This window comes from Vigna unguiculata, chromosome 9, assembly GCF_037176805.1.
Source record: "Vigna unguiculata cultivar grain cowpea cultivar isolate G323 ecotype 2 chromosome 9, ASM3717680v1, whole genome shotgun sequence".
Classification (NCBI taxonomy): domain Eukaryota; kingdom Viridiplantae; phylum Streptophyta; class Magnoliopsida; order Fabales; family Fabaceae; genus Vigna; species Vigna unguiculata.
The window spans coordinates 4685051-4705004 of record NC_140800.1 but is presented as its reverse complement, the minus strand read 5'-3'; the positions used below and the strand labels follow the sequence as shown (position 1 = coordinate 4705004).

Below are 19954 nucleotides of genomic sequence, written 5' to 3'. Positions count from 1 at the left end.
AACTACGAAATCCCGTTTACGGTTTACGAAAATTTTTCTTGTGTTCAGCTATGCATAAACCCATTTATAAAAGGTTTTCGAAAAACCTTCGCACAAATTGCATTACAAGAATTGAGATGTCTAATGGCCATTATTTTGATGCCAGGGACTTTGGAAACGAGAATGGTAATGAATTAATCGTCATCCGATAGAAAAAAATTAATAAGGTTGAAAATAATTTGATATTTCCTATAAAAGTGGTGAATACAAAAGACCCTCTTGAGCAAGAAAATTGGTACAAAGAATGAGAGCACTTGCATGTAAGCTACAAAATATAAACAGTGAGGGAGAAACATGATTAGTGTGTCCTAGAATGATCCACTTAAAACTACGTGAATAGAGTTACAACGTCTCTACGATAACCTCTTACAATCAAAATCCTTGGTACATTCTCCAGCAACAGATCCATGTATTCCATATAGAAGTATCCTGGGTGACTCACTGGAGGTGGAGGAAGACTTACCAATACAACAGCAGCCATTCTTGAATATCTCAGGATTATTGAATTCAGCTTAAGTGTTGTGTAAAGAAACTTCTCCACCTGCTTCTCGTTCACAACCACAGTCTTACCATCTGCCATTAGAGGAGTACCTTCTTTCTGTGCTCTCACCTTCATCTGGGTTAAGTAATCATCAATTCTCTGCTTAGCACTATTAAATGCATCTGATGACTCGTCTTGTGGAGACCCACCACCCCCTTCCATCTGTGCATCCCATTTCATTGTTATCACAAACACTTCCGCTTGCATCCGAAGATCATAAAGGAATTTTTTCACATCAGCTTTCAGGCCCTCTGCATCTCCATCGTCTTCTGCGATACAAAACACCTGAATCTTGCAATTCTCAAAGCTTGCCTTTGTAAGAAGGAGCTGAGAGAGAAGTAGCATGAGACCACCATCTCTTACAATCCAGTACAAATCAATTGTACCATACTGCCTCTGGTACTCATTCGGCCATTCATCAAGACCCTTAACTATAACCACAGCTTTGTTTGCAACAATGCAATCATTGATTATCCCAACAAAGGTGGCAGGGATTTCTGTCAAGTTTTCCTTTCGCCAAATTTCTGGGTAACGCATCACCACAATGTTTGGTTTCAGATTGCCCAGGCCCATTGTCTGAATAATGCCACGGAAGCCTTCAGACATGTTTGGGGCTACAACAATCTCAGCCACACCTTCACAATTTTTGTAATCAATGTAGGTGCTAAGTTGTTTACAAGCAGTTTTGGCATCTTCAGCACGTTCATGGTAATCACCATCTAGTATAGAGACAAATATGGACATTCCTCGACCTTTCTTCTTCATGCAGTTAGCAAAATCTGCAAGTTTGGGATGACAAGGAACGTTTTCTGGCAGTTTGCCCCAGGGTCGGCAAAATATTAGTGGAATTGGATACCAATTCTTTGGGTGCACTTGGCTTGCTACAAAAATAAGTGGAAATAAGTTGATAGGGAAATCTAAATTTACAATAAGAAATATAAGAAAAAAAAATGAACAGCATAATGCCATAATAGAGCTCTTTCTATTTGTATAAAAACATTTATTTTGACACTTTTAAACAAAAACCGTTCAACAGTTTTTAATTTTATCATATGGATCATCAGATTCTTACTCTGAATGGTAATGAATTAAAAACTGCAGATGATAAATTAGATCATGGGACATACACGCAATATTAGAGAAAGTAACAGCCATCCAAGTTTTAACTTAGAAGTGCTATGAATGAAATTTATAATCAAGCAAACTGTAGCGAGTAAAGGCTTAATTTGCAAAACATTTATCAAAATGAATATTTATTGTAAAGAGACAAGCCAAATTATGTCAAGAATTTCTGTTCATCATTATCTTGCAATGTCTATGATAAATATTAACTTTTTTCATAAAAAATACTTCTAATGATCATCTTTCTTTCCTCTTCCCTTGGGGTTAACAAGGCATTTGATGAGAAACGTTAATTGGACAATGGATAAGTAATCAATTTGTTACAATAATAAAAAGGTCCTAATTATGATGAAGCTCAAATTCAAACGAAGTTTACTTCTATAAATCACATCCAACACAGAAAAGTCCCCACAAAAAGAATCAAGAGAAATCTAAACCCATGATAAATGCAGATTGCATCATTAATAATTCAGAGATAAGAAGTCAGAATGTTTTAAACTCTCAAACTACAGATAATTCTAAAAAGTCTTTTCATGGGGAGTAAGATTGTTTTTCTTAACAATGAAAATATTATTATTACACAAATTTCCGAGCCTGATCATCAAATATTAAGAGCATTTCTATACAATATAATTCAATATATAAAAACAAACACAAATTTAGTATAAGTTGTTCCACAGTGTGAAACTCAGTCAAAATCCTTTTAATTCAATTTGAAATCATTCAAACTGAAATTAAGGGATCAGGCTGCATTGGTAACCGGGAGAAAGGAGATGATAAATCTAAGTCAATTAAAGTAATAACTTTTCCAAGATAACAGGAATGAGACATCATCAGAACGAATAGCTATGCCTTTTGGGGTTTAGGGAACTTTTGAAAGGAGAATAAACTAGTGGATCAACAAAATCTATCTCGAGTGCTTGACCATTCAATCATACATAGATGCCAAATTCAACATTGTTATGCTTTTCTGTATTCTATCACCTACTTGAGGAAAGCATATGATTGAATTTGAATGATACATACCTCCAAGGGACCGAAGGCTACGAAGTGCTAGTTGGAAATAGGCACTTTTGAAACCATCACCCCAGTCCCCAGCCTTTCCTTTAATGCTCACGTACTTATATATGAGGCTTGCAAGGGCCAAAGATACCACAGTGAATGACCAAGAGATTAGGAACATGATCACTGCAAAGGAAAAAGTTAATGATCAAAATCAAGTTTCAAGATGAACACTTTTGTAGCAGCGGTCTATAATGTAAGGTTATATACACTAAAAATACCATAATACAGGGCTTCTCAGTTCTCACCACATCATTTTGTCTAAAATGTTGTAAATAGTGTTTGGGTAAACAATTAAATTAAGCATTCATTTACTAAGCTTTTATTACATTAGTGCTTACATCATAACTTTGTGCATAAAACTTCATAGGAGTCCACGAGTCAAACTATTTTAACAAACTTAAATAAGTTCCCTATAAGCTTTTCAGACACGTCAATAAGGCCATACATGATGGTGTGTAACTGTTGGTATCTTTAGTGCACTATTTGTCATCCATGTCTATATGTCTATTTATTATGTTTACATAAAGAAATTCCAATCATCCTACATGTATACTTCACACACCAGATAGTAGAACAGACCAAATCTAAAACAGAGAGATCTTTCACATTTGAATATAATGAGATAAAGAAAAAATTGACTGAATTAATTGCAAAAACAAAGGGAAGACAGCAAACCTATGCATAGTAATGCTCCCACAAGGGACATACTCCAATGGTGAAATTTCCACCGAGGACGCCAACTAGGGGCATCTAGTAGATCAAGAAGGAAGCAGGATAAGTTGACACCAGTGTAACATAGAAGAAAAAACATAGTTACAGTTGGAGTGATGAGATCCAGATTCCCAATAACGACACATCCAATACACAAGAAAGCAGTAAAAAGGGTAGCAACATGTGGTTCACCGCCATCTGCAGCTTTAAAGTAATTCAAAATGGGTAAAATATCATCATTGGCTATCGCTGCAAGCAGACGAGGGGCACCAGTCAGGCTCTGAAGAGCAGCACCCATGGTTGAAAGAATAATTCCAATTTTAATTAATGAAGGAAAAGGCCAGGCAACTGTAGCTGTGAGTAGCCTGCATAAAAGCTCAAAATCAGACTTCAAACCAATGAACAGAAATTCTATCGGTATCCAAAATGACAAGGACAGATATAATATTTCTAATATATCCATATCTCCATAATTTATTTTGAAACATAAAGTCCTAATATTCCTAATTAATCCACACCCTCCTTCCAAAGAAAAAAGAAACCGTGAATGTTCAACGTCAGATACATATTACAGGATAAAATACTTTGAAATACAAACAAACAGGTAAAAAGATGAAAAGGGGATTTATTTGGTGCAACATTTAGATAGAACAGACATTTTGAGCTAATCCCTTTATCTTGCTTTCATTTTCCTTTTTCTCTTGTTATGAGGAAGCCTGATCTTCCTATTCATTTTTTCTCAGGTTCCTCAACAAATTCACTTGAAAAAAGAGAACTTGAATTGCATTACCATTTGCTGATCATTTACATCAGCCAGTACAAGCTATATATAGACATTGAAATGGATGCTAACCTACGTACTTTTGGCCACAAATATGTACATAAGGTAAGTGGGGAATTAGGGATGTTACTCCTTATTAAATAAATAAGAAAATAAACTGTACATGACTGTGCAATACAACAATGTTTTTTTTAATATCAAGAAATACTATATGAACAAATTCTTAACCAAAAATTACCTGTCAGTTAAAAGCTTCTCTCTGGTGGCAACAGAGCCAAACAACACTAAAGAAACAAAATACAGACAAGTAGTTGCAAGAGTTGCTGCTAAAGTTCCAACAGGAATTGATCGCTGAGTATCTTTCAGAGAGGATGATCGGTTAGAACCTGCCATTATTCCCGTCACAGCAGGGAAAAAGAGGCCTACCAATGAACTGTTGGAAAAAGAAAATCAGAATTAAAAAAATATCAAAAATCATACATTTTTCGACCAATTGGTCCCAAGGGGACTTGCTGTAATTCTTAGTGGTTTTAATTATACTGAAAAAGACTATTTTAAGGTGATGAAAATTTCCCCAACTCTTCCAACAAGGTTGCAAACTTGGCCCTCTAGGAGAACTCACACAGCCCTAGTATGGAACTCTTGAGAGTTTCCATGCTTCCAAAATATTTCTTAAAAAACATATCATTCTACAATGTTGTCAATAGCGTATAGTGCAAAATCACCAAAAAGTTGAAATTCCACTATATCATATAGTGTTGTGAGCAAACATTGAAGCCACATATGCAGCTGATATATAACATTTATATATTCTATGTAAAAAATAAGATATACACCAATAAAAGTAAGTTGTATAAACATTAACATGATATTAGCTCGGAGTCTGAATGGTGAAGAATGCTCATAGTTAAAGAAGTCCCATTGATAAAAGAAAAAATAAAAAAATAGAGTAGCTCTTTGAAGGTAGTACTTTACACAATTGTCCCACATACTCTCACATTCACAAACTCTCCCTGCACTCCATATATATCTAATCCCACCCATCCGGATCCAAATTCTCTTATAATTTATCAGTCACATAGGAATTCTATTATGCTGCTGCAAGTAACTAATTTGATATTCCTGATTCTGTGACTGACACATTTCTCTACTTTCCATCCCCTTCATTACGGTGTAGACCTTAGTAGGAGGTCCATCACAGATACTGCAATCGTAATTAGGCAACTATAACTACATTCACGATAGGTCAACAATAACAAATATTTTTAACTGTCTAACACCCTTATCAACTCCGCATAAAATCCAAGAATGACTCTTGGTCCTGGAAGTAACAGGTTCAAATCCTACAAAACAGTCTCTCTTACGAGGTTTGAGGTTGTATACATCTAAATTCCCCAAACTCGAGTTGGGAACCTTGTGCACTACGTTGTCATAGCAAAGGAATTCAAAAAAACTAGTTAAAAGACGAAATAAACCACTTTTAAAAACCAAAATTGAAATGTTTGAATAAAAGGTTAATGAAATCATTTTCAACTTCAAGAGTTAGAACTTACACGAACTAAAAATTACATATAAAATTGAAGAACACAAATATTGTATTTAGCCATTACATCTGCAGATTTAGTCTAACTAAACTCATTGTTATCATAGTTGCTCTGATTTACCATATAGAACTTGGTCAATTGTTAAAAGTAGAAACACTTTGTTCACAAATTATTTACTTACAGAGTAAAACCCAAAGCCCAAAGATATTTATTTATTTAGGCTATTCATGTCATGGTGAAAGTTTAAATGCCAGAATAAAACGGTATATGGTTAAATGAGAAAAAGCTGGGAAATCTTACTTGAAATCCCAGGTTACAGAGCCATCAGGTTGCGGAATTCCAGCTTCATTAGTCTTTTGATAATCTGAACTCCAATTATCTCTAAATGTCTGTGAATTCAGCCCAGTAATTCCCTCTGGATTAAATAAGGTAAAGACGGGGGAAATGAACTGAATTAAATCAGTATAAAAAATCTGAAATACAAAAAAGATGGAAGAATGAAAGGAAAGAAATCCTCAACATCACCATGGAGTAATAGCAAAGGCAGCGGGAGCTGTTTCCCTAATTATTGTCTAGATTTGATTCTCTTTTCTGTTTCTGCTCAAATTTCTCTTATCAATAATTTCAAACCGTAAATTATACTCTTTTTCTCTTCTCTAAATTTTGTTTATTTGCTTCCGAAAAGCAAAAGGTAATCCTAGTCCTATTTAATATTGCTTTCTAAACAAAGAACATTATTTTCTTCAGATTTGGACTTCCAAATACATTTTATAGGCTTAGATATGGTCAGGTTTGGGAAACTTTTGGTCCAAACCATATGAATTCAGATAATTTTTCTGTGGATTTTTATGGTAACCAACTTGATCAGGATGGGGTTGTGCAGGTCAGGTCATTGGGCACACGAAAATTTAAATAATCATTCAAAAAATCACACACACATAATCAGAAGAAAAAAACACATGACTTCAAACAAACACTATCAGGTCACCATTCTTTATCAGAACACCCAAATCAAACCTTCAAGAAGTTGACTTGGTTTGGGTTCCTCAGGTTAACCAATAGTTAAGCACGCACATCCCTCATTGGACATGAAAAGGCGTGATGATTTGAGGGTAAATTAGAAACCTACTTAAGGACTGCAAAGACAACATAGAATAAAGGGTTCAAATTCCACATCCTCATTGACAGAAAATGTGTAGAACCACTCAAAGAAATAAGAGACTCAAACTCAGTAGCTTTTCCATCAATAAAAATATTGCCTTTAAAATGGAAGTTACAAGACTATTTGGTTTGGTAACAATTAAATTTAGAGAAATATTTCTTTAATGTAAAGCTCTTTCATAAATCTGTCCAACAAGAATAATTTGCCCAAAATAAAATAACTAAAGCACAAACGTAAAATGAGAACCTCGGGTTAGGTATGTTGTGATTATAAATAATTTAAAACTTCATAACTAGCATTCGTTCTGTGTACCTTAGGAAATTAAGACGGTCTTTACTAATATATTTTGTAATCCATGCACTGTATTAACTATCTATGTGTATGCACAATTTAACTATGTCTGCATAATTTGTCCCAAACAAAATAACTAAAGCACACACGTAAAGTTAGCACTTCAGTTAGGTATGTTGTGATTTATAAATAATTTAAAACCTTATAATAGCATTCGTTCTGTGTATCTTAGGAAATTAAGATGGTCTTATTAATATATTATTTTGTAATCCATACACTGTATTAACTATCTATGTGTATGTACAATTTAACTACGTCTGCATTAGGCACTCCGTTATATTCACTAAAAATTAGTTTTCCCTTTTAGATTTAGATTAGATAAAATGTTTCCAGATCCATTAAACTGAAATTAGAAGTGTTTCAAGTTCCTATTCTGGAATATTTAGTTATGCCTGTGAAATATAATCAGTGTTCTTCATGTTCCTTTCATTTCATCCATTTGATAACAGCTTCTTATGTGTAAGGAGGTACATAGTCTTACCCTAACAAGAAATTAAATGACGCAAAAGGCCCAAATTTTATGTTTCACATTCCTGAAAATCAACCGAAGTGTTACCGAATTGAGAAGGTGTCTACACAAAACAGTCTACATGTAAGCCAAGACTAGGAGGAAACTAAAATATGGCTTCCTTTAACATGAAAGTGATTGCAAAAGGAAGTGGAAATTGGGAAAAGGGAACAGAATAAAAAAACAAACCTATAGGATGGTCCTTCCTTGCCGCAAAAATTCCCAAAAATATGCAGATGACTGAAAATAAAACAGGTATGAGAAAAGCAGGTGCAACCCGATTTATCATCTTCACACCTCCAAATACAATAAAGCATAACAAAATAGTCAGAACAATCCCGTATATTTGCAAGTCATGAGAACTTGGACTCTCTATTGGTTGTGCAACTGCGGTCCCATTAACTTGTGTGACAGCCTCTGCACTTGCAATACAAATAAATATATAATTATATAACATTAATAACAAAAATAATAAATCATTACATAATCAAATTGCTTGATTCAAACATAATGATTACAACAATACAACAATAAAGCATAACCCTAAACAATAATAAATCATTACATCTGTTCAACGTATATAAACTCTTAAGAAGTGGATTTTAAATCAAACTCGAGCCTAGAAAACTAACTTGTAAAATAAGGTTTGCACTTACCTATATATTCTAAATTAGTCTTATTTCTAAACGATATGAGATTTCTAACACACCCCTCACGCCAAAGCATATACATATCGAGCATAAAACTAGATATTTGAGGGTAGTCAAATAGTGGACCAATAACAAATGGCACAATAGGTCCAACAAACTAGATGTTTAACTTATTTGTTAGATTCTTCCGTATGATAAAAACACAATTTGGAAAGTCAATGGAAGGGAATATGTAAATTATGAAATGTCTAAATTCCTTTCCGAGAAAGGTGTTGTTCATGAATTCACATGTGTGGACACACCACAACAAAATGGCGTTGCTGAGAGAAAAAATAGGCATCTTCTTGAGGTGACATAGGCACTTCAAATTCCAAATGTATGTCCCTAAATCTTATTGGGGAGAGGTTGTCCTCACTGCTGCCTATCTTATTAACTGATTACCCTTTTGGGTTCTAGATGGTTTGAGTCCCATTGAGCCTATTTCTTCCTTCTATCCATCAATTCCTTTTCTTTCTAGTCTTCATAGTCGAGTGTTTGCATTTGTTGTGTTTGTCCATATTCATAGTCAAATTCGTGGAAAGTTAAATCCTAGAACTATTAAATGCACATTCATTGGTTATACATCTAATAAAAAGGGATATTGTTGTTACGATCTTCCAAGTCGAAAGTTTTTTACCTCCATGGATGTTACTTTTGAGGAAACTAAATCTTTTTATGCGCATCCTCAACTTCAGGGGGAGAGTTCTTTTGAAGCTGAGTCTTTTGAATCTCTTGAATCATCTTTTGTACCTTCCATACAGGAACCATCTCATTCTAATACTACTCTTGGTTCTCATAATACATCTCCAAAAACATCTTCTATGGATGTCTCCAAAATTGCTACGAACAACTATTGGAGTTCCTATAGAACAAAACCATAGAATTGGGAGTGATGAAGGCAGTTCTACTGTAAATAAAGGCCAATATCAAAGACTTGTTGGGAAGCTCGTATACTTAGCTCACACCAGACCAGAAATAGCCTATGTTGTGACTGTTGTTAGTCAGTTCATGCATGATCCAAGGAACAGACATTTACAGGCTATAAACAAGGTCCTTCAATATTTGAAGACAAGTCCAGGAAGGGAATTATTGTTTAAGAGGAATGAAAAATTAAAAATGGAAGTGTATACGGTGCAAATTATGCAGGGTCTGCCATTGATAGGAAATCCACTTCAGGATATTGCATGTTCTTGGGTGGAAATTTGGTGAATTGGAGAAGTCACCAAAGGATCCAACATTATAGTCACCAAAGAAAAATGTGATGACAAAATCAATCATAATTGAATGGCCTTTAGGCACAACTTCTTTGCACTACATGATTTGATTATTCCAATCTACTATCTAGTTCTATTATAACTTATTTAGAAAAATAGAAACATTTCCAATAGCAAATGAAATATTTATTGACATGGAATAAATAGCAACTAGTAAAGTATATACATATAGAGAGAGAGAATAGAGGGATCAAATTGCCCAAAGTAACTCTAAAACATATCTATCATTCAATTCCTTTTAATCTAAGGGTCTCAGTGTTGATGTTGGGCGCTAGTGGCCAATCCACTCTGGGCTATATTTATGGGTAATATCAGATCAATAGGATGAGGTGTTTTCCGCTATAAAAAGTTTAAAACTATACCTTGAAACCACAACACTAAGATTAGTTACTCAATAAAATGCTTAGGCTAAAAGAAAATGAAAGGTGAAGAGGAAGAGTAACTTTTACATAGTTACCTTCGGAACAACTCAATCCTTTTTCATATTGAAATCAACAAAAGTTCTCTTTTTGTATCCCATATATATATGTCAGCACAATTATAAAATTCTACAGTTCCAGTGTGCCAATTTCAACAAAATTAGGAAAAAAAAATTAATATTAATTGAAAAGGATAAAATACCAATTAAGTTCAAAATATTTAAACTTGTTACCTCTAAAAATCCCAGCAGCAGGAACTGCTTTCAGAAATGTTTCTACAGCTCCCAATACATAACTAGAACCACAAGCAACAGACAAAGAACTTCAGAATTAATTTCATGGTACATATCAGTTATCATAACTACAATTCGGTTACATACATAATCCTTCAAGCCTGATTTCCTTTTAAGAGATTAAAATTAAAAGAGATTCATATTATACGCTTACAGTGCTCCAGCAACAGCATTTCCAAGGAAGAAGCATAGACCAATGCTAACTCCAACTTCAGGACCAAGGGCTCGACCTATTAGATAGTAAGGTCCCCCACCCTACACCACACACAAGAAAATACTAAACTATATCAATTATTAATGCATCCTAGGATTAATTTTTTTGGAAAAATAAAATGTTATCCTTTCCACACTTGATCACTTGAAAAGATTTTGTATCGAGTTATTTCAAACACAAATTTAAGCTAAAAGGAAAGATAAAGAAATAGCAAAAATTCTCATAGAAACACACAAGATATAAAACTGTGCTGACCTAAATTTTCATTTTAAGAAAAGAAGCTCTAATAAAGTTGGGACAAACACCGCCTTAGATCTAAGTGACCTTTCTTAAAAGACTTTATTTTTGACAAAACACAATGGTGCATTTGATAATAGCATAGCTTACTCAAAGTAAAAGTAAAATACTTAGTAATTGTTTTTGTCATAAGACCACACGGAGTCCTTAAAAGATTCCTTGTTTTAAGAAAGAATATTCTAGTTGGTCCAACTGTATCCAATGTAGTATAACCGTCACTAAATATTAAATACTCAATCATTCCCTTGTCACAAATCATAGTACCTCAACTTGAGCAAGACATGACAGCAAACTCCTTTTTCAAATTAACTAACAAGTACAACTAAAATTTGCGAATAATCCAAAATATAAAAGTTAAAGAAACTGCAGTCATAACAAATAAGCAGTACTTCAACTTACTCATAAAGTGCTTACCTTCATGGCACCATTGGTTGCAATAGCACTCAATGATATTGAAGTAAGGAATGTACAGGCGCCACATAAAGAAACAAGCAACAATGTTTGTCCTACGCCAGCCATGCCAACAATCCTACAATAGTGACAATTATAAAAACATCCAATGTTTAGCTAGCTTAACGCCAAAGTATCCAATTCAATCATATTGAATATACCAAGGGGATCAAACAAATATTATAATAATTAAAATACAGTATGGCAAAGAAAATCGTGAATAATTATCAATTTCTCGTCATGTGTTTTTCTTCTTTTTTATTGGGACAGAATAAATGAAGTCCTATTAAAAGAACAAAATAAAGCAAGGTGACCATAACATATCCAGAATAGTGGGGGAGGGGAGGGAGGGGGCCAAAGGGGAAGAAATAGGAATGCAGGACGACATCCCAACCACTCTCTAAGTCAGACATGCCTACACCCCTGATACAACCATTGGCACAACAGTTGGGGGAAGGGGAAGAAATAGTAATGCAGTAGGGTATCTCAACCCTTTTGTAAGTCAGACATGCCTACACTCTTGATATATAACAATGGGCCACCAACCACAGAACAGATAATAAGATCATAACACTGTTGATATAGGAGTAAAAAGTTCCACTTGAAGATGGATGCAAGTGGTCCAACAAAAGGCCCAAAAAATAACAGACTGCACACTCGGTTAAGCCTCGTTGATTCCACCAAAGCCTTTTATAGTAACCTACAAGCAACAGTGGCCTAGGGAGAGGAAACCCAGAGCTCAAAAAAAAATCAATTTGAGCGTACAGGTGAAGAAAGAAATATGATACAAGTGGACTAATCCAACCTAGAACATGACCAGAAGGATTTAATCAAAGAAGCCATGCACACAATACATTCTGATTAAGTATGTACTGATATTAACCATGACTAATCTTTACCAGGGAACCTAGCTAACCACTTTCAGTTGGATATTGTTAAAAATGTTGGTAGGGAAAATAGAAAATGGGAAAAACCTTTACAGGTCTGTTTTAGACGAAGAAAAGGAAAAGAATTGAATTGTAAATAGAGTATCTGCATTGAATTACGGAACGACAAATAAGAATGGAATAATCAATAAGATAAGTTTACAAGTGTTCTTTCAAATTCCTTTTCATTGAAAATTTTAAGCTCGTGTGACTTTTTTAAAAAAAAAAAAGTGAAAAGCATATGATTGTTGAATCGTAACAGTGATAAAAGTTACATAGATCTATTCATGTATTATAAGATACAAAGTCATTTAAGATTCATCTTGATATATGAATTGGTAGATAGCTAAAATGTATCAAATCGGAATATTGGAAACAAGAATCATAAGATTATGATACAAATAGTAAAATTTCTAATAGCCTAAATTTCCTATTTAATGGTATAAGCTTTACTATAAATCTCAAATAAATAAGTAATTCAATCTTAACAAATAACCTTTTAGTAATAATCATTCTCCAACAATCAGATATTTAATTCCAAAAGGCCTAAACATGAACATATATGATGTAAGATTTAAAGTGATTTACAAGTTACCAAGAGAAACGAATGTAGTAGATGATGCCCAGAATGCTTTGTATACATGGAATAAATACACCCATCATTGTACCAAGTTTGGGAGCAGCAGGCTGCAGAATTAAATAAACATGATATGTCAAGACAAAACATAGGTAATTACACATAATTTTTATTTTATAGTGACACTATATACAGCTAAGCTAACCACATCATGTCTACCAGAAAACATTCGAATATGCCACTTTTCACTTTTCAATCTCTTATTTTGGTAAATTCAAACCAAAACACACATAACATTTTCATCAATCTACATATGAATGTCATTGTTGTTTAGAAAGTAGACAAGATACAAATAAAGGAAGTAAAGTTATACTACCTTTGGCAAGCCAGCAGTGATAGATATATCCTCACCATCTCTAGGACTTGATGGTTGTGCAGCCTGCTCACCAGTCATACTGGAGAAGGACAGGATAAAGTCAAGAAAGTTGTTTGAAATCAGAAAACCAGGAAAAATTCTAAAACTTAAATCAAATTTAACAGTGACATTGATAGGAGACACCCCTTTAGATTAAGAAACAAATTAGAGCCCATTTGTTTGCTCCATTTTTAAGGGATGGTGCTTTTTAAGTTAAAAATAATTTAATTCCCTTCTCAATAACTAGATAATTATAAAAGTATAAGTAAAAACTCAAACAAATTCATTACAGTACATTTCAGCTAAACAGTAGCTAATGTTTCTGACAAAAGAATCCCAAAAACAAGGTCTTCTTCAAAGCTTATCCTATCCACTCTCGAATTCAACCATGCAAAGAGTTTAATAGTGTGCTCGGATGAGAAATTTTTAAAAGGCAATTTCTTTTTATAAAGAATTTGAAATACTTTATGACAAGACATGTTGTTTACAAAGAAATTGAAATTCTAGAAATTTATGAATTATTTGATTATTTAAAAGTACAGAATTTTAAATTTTACCTAAAATTTAAGAATTGGAAATTCTTAATACTCCTTTCTCGCTAAGATGTTATCATCTCATATGCTCAACATAATTTTGTGGTTGACATTAGCATAGCTTGCTTTAGGTTACAGTTAATCATGGTTATTTTTCAATTGTCATAGCTGACACTATATTTTTGTACATAAAAACTTATTTTTCAATTGCCGTTAGCCACATTTCTTCTTTTAACATTAATGGTATTTTCGGTTGATGCCAACTACAATTTTTCCCATTGACATCAACTAGCATTATTTTCAGTTGGTGTAATTTGGTTGACAATGATAGGATTACTTATCTGCCAATGAAAGTCACGATCATTTCTTGGTTAACTTTTGTCATGGTTTTCTTGATCAACATTGATGAGACTACTTTTAGGTGAATATCAACCACATTTTTTCGGAAAGTATGTAGTGTTATGGCTAGGGTTTGTAGTGGTGCAATTCAAGACTATTTTTCGGTTGACTTTTATAAGGGTTTTCTCAATCAATGTTGGTGAAGCTATTTTTCGGTGAATATTAGCAAAAACAATTTTGGCTAAAGTCTATAATGGTTATGTTTTGTCAATGTCTAAAGGAAATATTTTTTTAATCAATATACTATTTCATGGTAATTTTTGTATTTGGTATTTTTTGTACTTAGTGGTAATTGAAACATTTCATCCAAACAAGAAAATTAAGATTCAATAGATTTGAATTGTCCTATCCAAACAAAGCACTTGAAAATTAAACAATTTGAAGAGAAAGCAATTCAAGTGTAGCGTATTAGAATTTTTGGAGAAATGATAAAGTTCCTTATTGACACGGTAAAGTTTAAGTATAAAACCCGAAAAACAAACTATGTAAACTTAAAAAACATCTACTAGCTGAAAATGAGCATCGGTAGCAGCAAGCAAGTACCATGTACCTTTTGAGACCAAGAATGTTGACAAGAGAGTCAAAACCGAACAGTTCCAATTTAGATTCCTGCTGCTGGGATCCGTTAGGTTGCTGTTGATGAGAAGCGTTGCCTTCTTTAGCATCTGAACTCCCCCTAAGACTAGTTTTCACTTTTCTGACCACATAACCGCAAATAAAGGAAGAAGAAAAAAAAAACTCAGAATAAACCCAATAACAACAGCAACTCATCACAATGGACTAACTTTATTTCCTTCACAACAAGACACAATCGCACTCACACACAAAATCAACTCGACACAAGTGACTAGCTTACATTCATTCACAACACACTATCGCACTCTCACATACAAAATCTCACTTGTTTCAATAGCAAGCAACAGCAGGTGAAAACATCGCCCAATTCTTCCGGTAGGGCACAAGTTTCTGATCACGAAACGAAATGAAATCGGCGCAATCGCTAGAGAAGATAATTGGCGGAGATGTAACAGTGTGAATACCTGAGATTAGGAGGAATATCTGTAAAAGCAGAAGCGGAAGAAGAAGCAGATCCCGGATCTATGGAAGACATTTCGAGCACCGCGCGATCATTGGCCAACACAGGACGATACTTGCCGCCCGAGCGAAAACCATCATCGCCGCCACCGCCTTCAATGTCACCGTCGCCATTTTCTCGATCCATTTTCTCAGATCCAAATCGCAAATCTGAATCACAAATGGGAAATAGAGAAAGAGATATTAAGCAACATAAAATTCAGATCCAGCGTTCTATATACTTCTTTTGTTTGTTTACTTGAGAGAATGAAATACGAATGGGTAAGAGTATGACCGCAGCGAAAGAGATTAGTACGATGGTTCGAAGAACGAAGAAATTTATGTGTGTTTGGAGGGAGGAAAAGAAATTGATAATTTTGGACAGAAAATTTGAATAAAATATTCTGTTTTATAAAATCATTTTGGATTTTTGGGATGGGGTTTTATACATATAATTGAATTTAATTCAAATTTTACATTTCCGTTGATGGTATACTGTTTAATGAATTAAGTAATAAGTAATATAAATGATAAACTAATAGATTTTAAAGTGTGAGCAATGAGCATAATTAATGATATTTAATATAGTTTTATTTAAATTAAATAAATTATTATTATATAAATAAAAAAAATCCCAACAAAAGAAAGGATTCAAATATGAACTTAAATGGGAGAATTTTTTTTATGACAAAACCTAAATGTAAGATTGAAGATGAATTATATTTATATTTTTGAAAATTATGTTCAGAATGACTTTTACTATCTTATAATATAATGAGGTGATAAAAAAAATGTATTACTCTCAGTTTCGTTTTAGCCATTTTAAAAGATATTTACTTGTTATTTAAATTACTTTTCTTTGGTTTATAAAGTTTAATATGGAACAGTCCAAATATTTTAAAAGTAGATAAACAAAAAAATAATTTAACAATTTATAGGAACTAAATCAAACATTTGAAAATTTAGTAGGATAAAAAAAATTCTACCTTCTAAAGTATTACCATTTAAGGTCATAGTATGTTGAGTAAGAAATATTCAAAGCATTAGCCAGGTCAATACTTGTTGGTACTTTTACTGATTTAATTATTGAGTTTAAAGTATGTTTGGAGTATATTGTTATTCCAGATTTCGGTTATTTCGAGATTAAAAAGTTGGTCGGTGCTTCAGTTGTTTGTTTGATAATAGTTCAATTAGTATATATATAAAAGTCATTCATATAAATTTAAAAACTTGTAGTAATAAAAATGACATTTTTTTCAGCTTAATAATTTTTTTTTCTTACTTCCGAATAAAATTAATTACCTTATAACTATTATTTCTTCCAATTTACTAAAAAAAAAATAGAAAAGTTATAGGAAGTTATTTTTTATTGTACATCTAAACATAGAATAGAATGACAAATCAATTTGTCTTCATGGATAGTTTTTTTTTCTTCAACAAAGTATAAATATATATAAATATGACCGAATATTTGGGTTCTCCAATCCAATTAGCTTTTAATTAACTTAACAAGAACTTTATACATTAACTTACCAATAAATTATACATCAGATAATACCCAATATTTTAATTTGGATATGAATATCAAATGCAATAACTACTTATCAGTTTTCAAATGAAAAGTATACTCTATCAGTTTTGAAAACTCATGTATATAAGTACTTATAAGTATGAAAAAAATAATGAATCGATCTATTTGTGAATCCCTCAATAATATTTAAGCTTTAATAAAAAAAAATGTATCAATCTCTCACGGAGTGTTTAAGATAAAAAAAAGAACAATAAACCTTACACTTGCCTTTTTAAAATGTTTTGGTTTATGATATTTATTTTTTATCTTAAAAGTGTGTAAAACACTTAAACATATTATTGTGAAAAAAAAAACTAAAATAATTACTTTAAAATATTTGAAATTTTAGTTGCAACAGTTTTCAGATACCCTTGGAAATTTTCAAAAACTAAATATAGTTTCATGATTAAGGTGATATGGTATAAAATTTCTTTTCTTTTTTGATATTTTAGAGAAAAAAAGTTATCTTGAAATATCTTTAGAGAAAAGTTTTTGAAAAACCAATTGAAGGATTTTTTGTATTTTTATGCGCTAATGAATAGGGTTTAAGATGATTTTTATAAATTCCAAATATAATTAATCTCTTAACTTATTTAAAGTAGAACTTGCTTATTTTCTTCTATGGTCAAGCGCGCGTTCTCTTCATTTGAAAAATATTTTAATTACATCTTTAAAATATAATAATTGAATTTCGGAGAATCGTATGAAAGTTTGAAAACTTTAACCAATCTCTTAACAGTTTCCTAGAAGCTACAAATAAATAAAAAAATATCTCTAGAAGCTCAAACTAGTTCGAAAAGAGGAGTAGAAGATTCAATTAGATGAGAACCATATTTATATTTAATATCTGAAAATGAAATAATTGAACATAATTTAAAGCCAGAATTTTTTTTATTATTTCACATAGATAAAATAATATAAAATATATTTCGTTAGATGTTTTGATCTTCCGTATTCATTGAAAGTTTTCTGTTTCTCATAATAACTCCTTACAAGAAATTATATCTAATAATAAAAGGTTTAATTACTTTGATCATACCCATTTTGATTCAAAAATTTCAAAATGGTAACTACTTTGAACTTTGTCTCAATTTAGTAATCAATTTTGATTATTGCATCAATGTAGTACCCTTCGTTAAGTCTTCATAAACGGTGTTAACTACCAATAAAAAGTTCAAAAAAAATTAAAAAATCCAGAGGCTGACACGTGGCAATGTAGTTAACAGCGTTTATGAAGACTTAAAGGAGGGTACTACATTGATGCAATAATCAAAATTGGGTATTAAATTGAGACAAAGTTCAAAATAGGCACCATTTTAAAATTTTCGAACCAAAATGGATATGATCCGTTTATAGAGTTTAAAAAAAGGTTATAAAATCTAAAGAATAAAATAATAACATGAAATTAATTTATACCAATAATATTTTTATCAATAGTTATAGAGTTATTTATTTACATTATAAAACAAGCCTTTTCTCTCGTATTTTTAATTATTAAAATATTGAATTTGACTTATATTTGATTAAAAAAAGTGCCTCCTTAAAATTCGACTTGGATTTAGAGACATATTTAGTGGATGAAATGAATTAGTGTAGACAAAACGAGAAATCCTTAAACCAACATATATAAATCAATAGTAGAGTTTAGATACATATTAGCCATAATCTTTTCACGGATTTTTCTTTTTGCACCCCCAATTTTTCTTCCTGTACGTCAAGTTTGACTGTGAAGACCATTATGTCCTTAAAAAAGTAAAAGAAAATTATAAATTAAATATCTCTGTAGCTCGCACCCCCAAGAATGAAATTCAGTACCTCAGTTTCTGAAAGTCGGTAAATTTATGATTTTTGTATCCTAAATTTATGATTCTCCTATGATATTTCTTCCAAGTTTAAAAATCTGCCAGCCAAGTTTAAAAATGTGCCAGGAACAAGTAAGACCACGTCGACAGACAAGATGCAAGGAGAAGACCCAATTTCTATCGAGGAAGAAGATGGATAACACCCTCCGTCACCAAAAATCCCCCAATGCCATGTGTCAACACCCAATTTCGTCCGGGTAAATGTGCTTGTTTGGTTAATAATAATAATAATAATAATAATAATAATAAAAATAATATATAATGTAATAATAACAATAAGTAATAAAATAAAATAAAAAAATATGTTTTGATTGATGATAGGTTTTTAAACTTTAATTTTACCGTGGGAAGAAAGAAAAAAATAACCAAGGAGAATCTAATTTATTGTTAATTATCACACTCTTTTCATGAGCCCAAATGTTTTACATATTGTTACCCCACTGTTTGCTATTTACACTCTTTGCATGATATGTCAAAAAAGTACGTTTCATAATATCTGTTTTTAGCGAAGGGTATAATATTAGGAGCAATATTTTGAATAAATATCGTGCACTTACACTTATGTGTCTCTTTGCGTTGTGAGTATGAGAATGTATTATTTTAATTAGAAGCAAATATTCCCGATAATAATGCTTTTAGAGAATGGTATGATTTTAATATTTAGAAGTAAGTATTTCTGGTAATAGTTAGAATCAATAATATGAATAATATGTTATGATTTGATCACGATCTTTATGTGACAGAAAATATGATTCTAGTAATTACAGGCAATATTTCGTTAATAATTATAATCAATACCGTGGATATTATGCAACCATATAACAAGACCAATTATTTCCCCATATATTTTATTATAATTAAATAATAGGATCTCCAGTGGTACCCAAGAGACCTATATAAGCACAAAGTTTCTTCAATGCTGAAAAAAGGAAAAAAAAAATCGGAAAAACCCCTCTCCTTTTTATCACATAACACACACAAAAGGGGGTCATCTTAAAAGGTAAATTTTCTTTGCTCTTAATGCTTTTTCATGATTTTCTTATAACATCAATGATTGATTGTTTGAATTGTTGTATGATTAAATGTGTTTGGGGTTCTCATGTTAAATGATTTTGGGTTTGTCGTTGATGTGTTCAAC

General features: G+C 32.2%; 2 protein-coding genes across 3 annotated transcripts in view; one reads left to right on the top strand and one right to left on the bottom strand.

Moving 5' to 3' along the window:
* LOC114163268 (uncharacterized) overlaps window positions 1-19954 on the top strand; it is an 83792-nt gene that overhangs the window by 30183 nt on the left and 33655 nt on the right. The gene's annotated exons all lie outside the window — the stretch shown is intronic.
* Window positions 199-15779, bottom strand: CCC1 (cation-chloride co-transporter 1). 2 transcript variants are annotated; one of them, XM_028046170.2, is made up of 14 exons: window positions 15680-15779; window positions 15351-15555; window positions 14861-15007; window positions 13340-13418; window positions 12982-13073; window positions 11425-11539; window positions 10654-10754; window positions 10440-10501; window positions 8014-8241; window positions 6104-6218; window positions 4498-4692; window positions 3443-3843; window positions 2729-2890; window positions 199-1461 (listed from the first exon to the last, which is right to left on the bottom strand). In XM_028046170.2, the coding sequence occupies exons 2-14, from the start codon at window positions 15530-15532 to the stop codon at window positions 368-370; spliced, it is 2973 nt and encodes a 990-aa protein (XP_027901971.1). In that variant the 5' UTR covers window positions 15533-15555; window positions 15680-15779; the 3' UTR covers window positions 199-367. The 2 variants fall into 2 exon arrangements, with proteins under 2 accessions (XP_027901971.1, XP_027901970.1); XM_028046169.2 differs by lacking the exon at window positions 15680-15779 and adding an exon at window positions 15644-15671.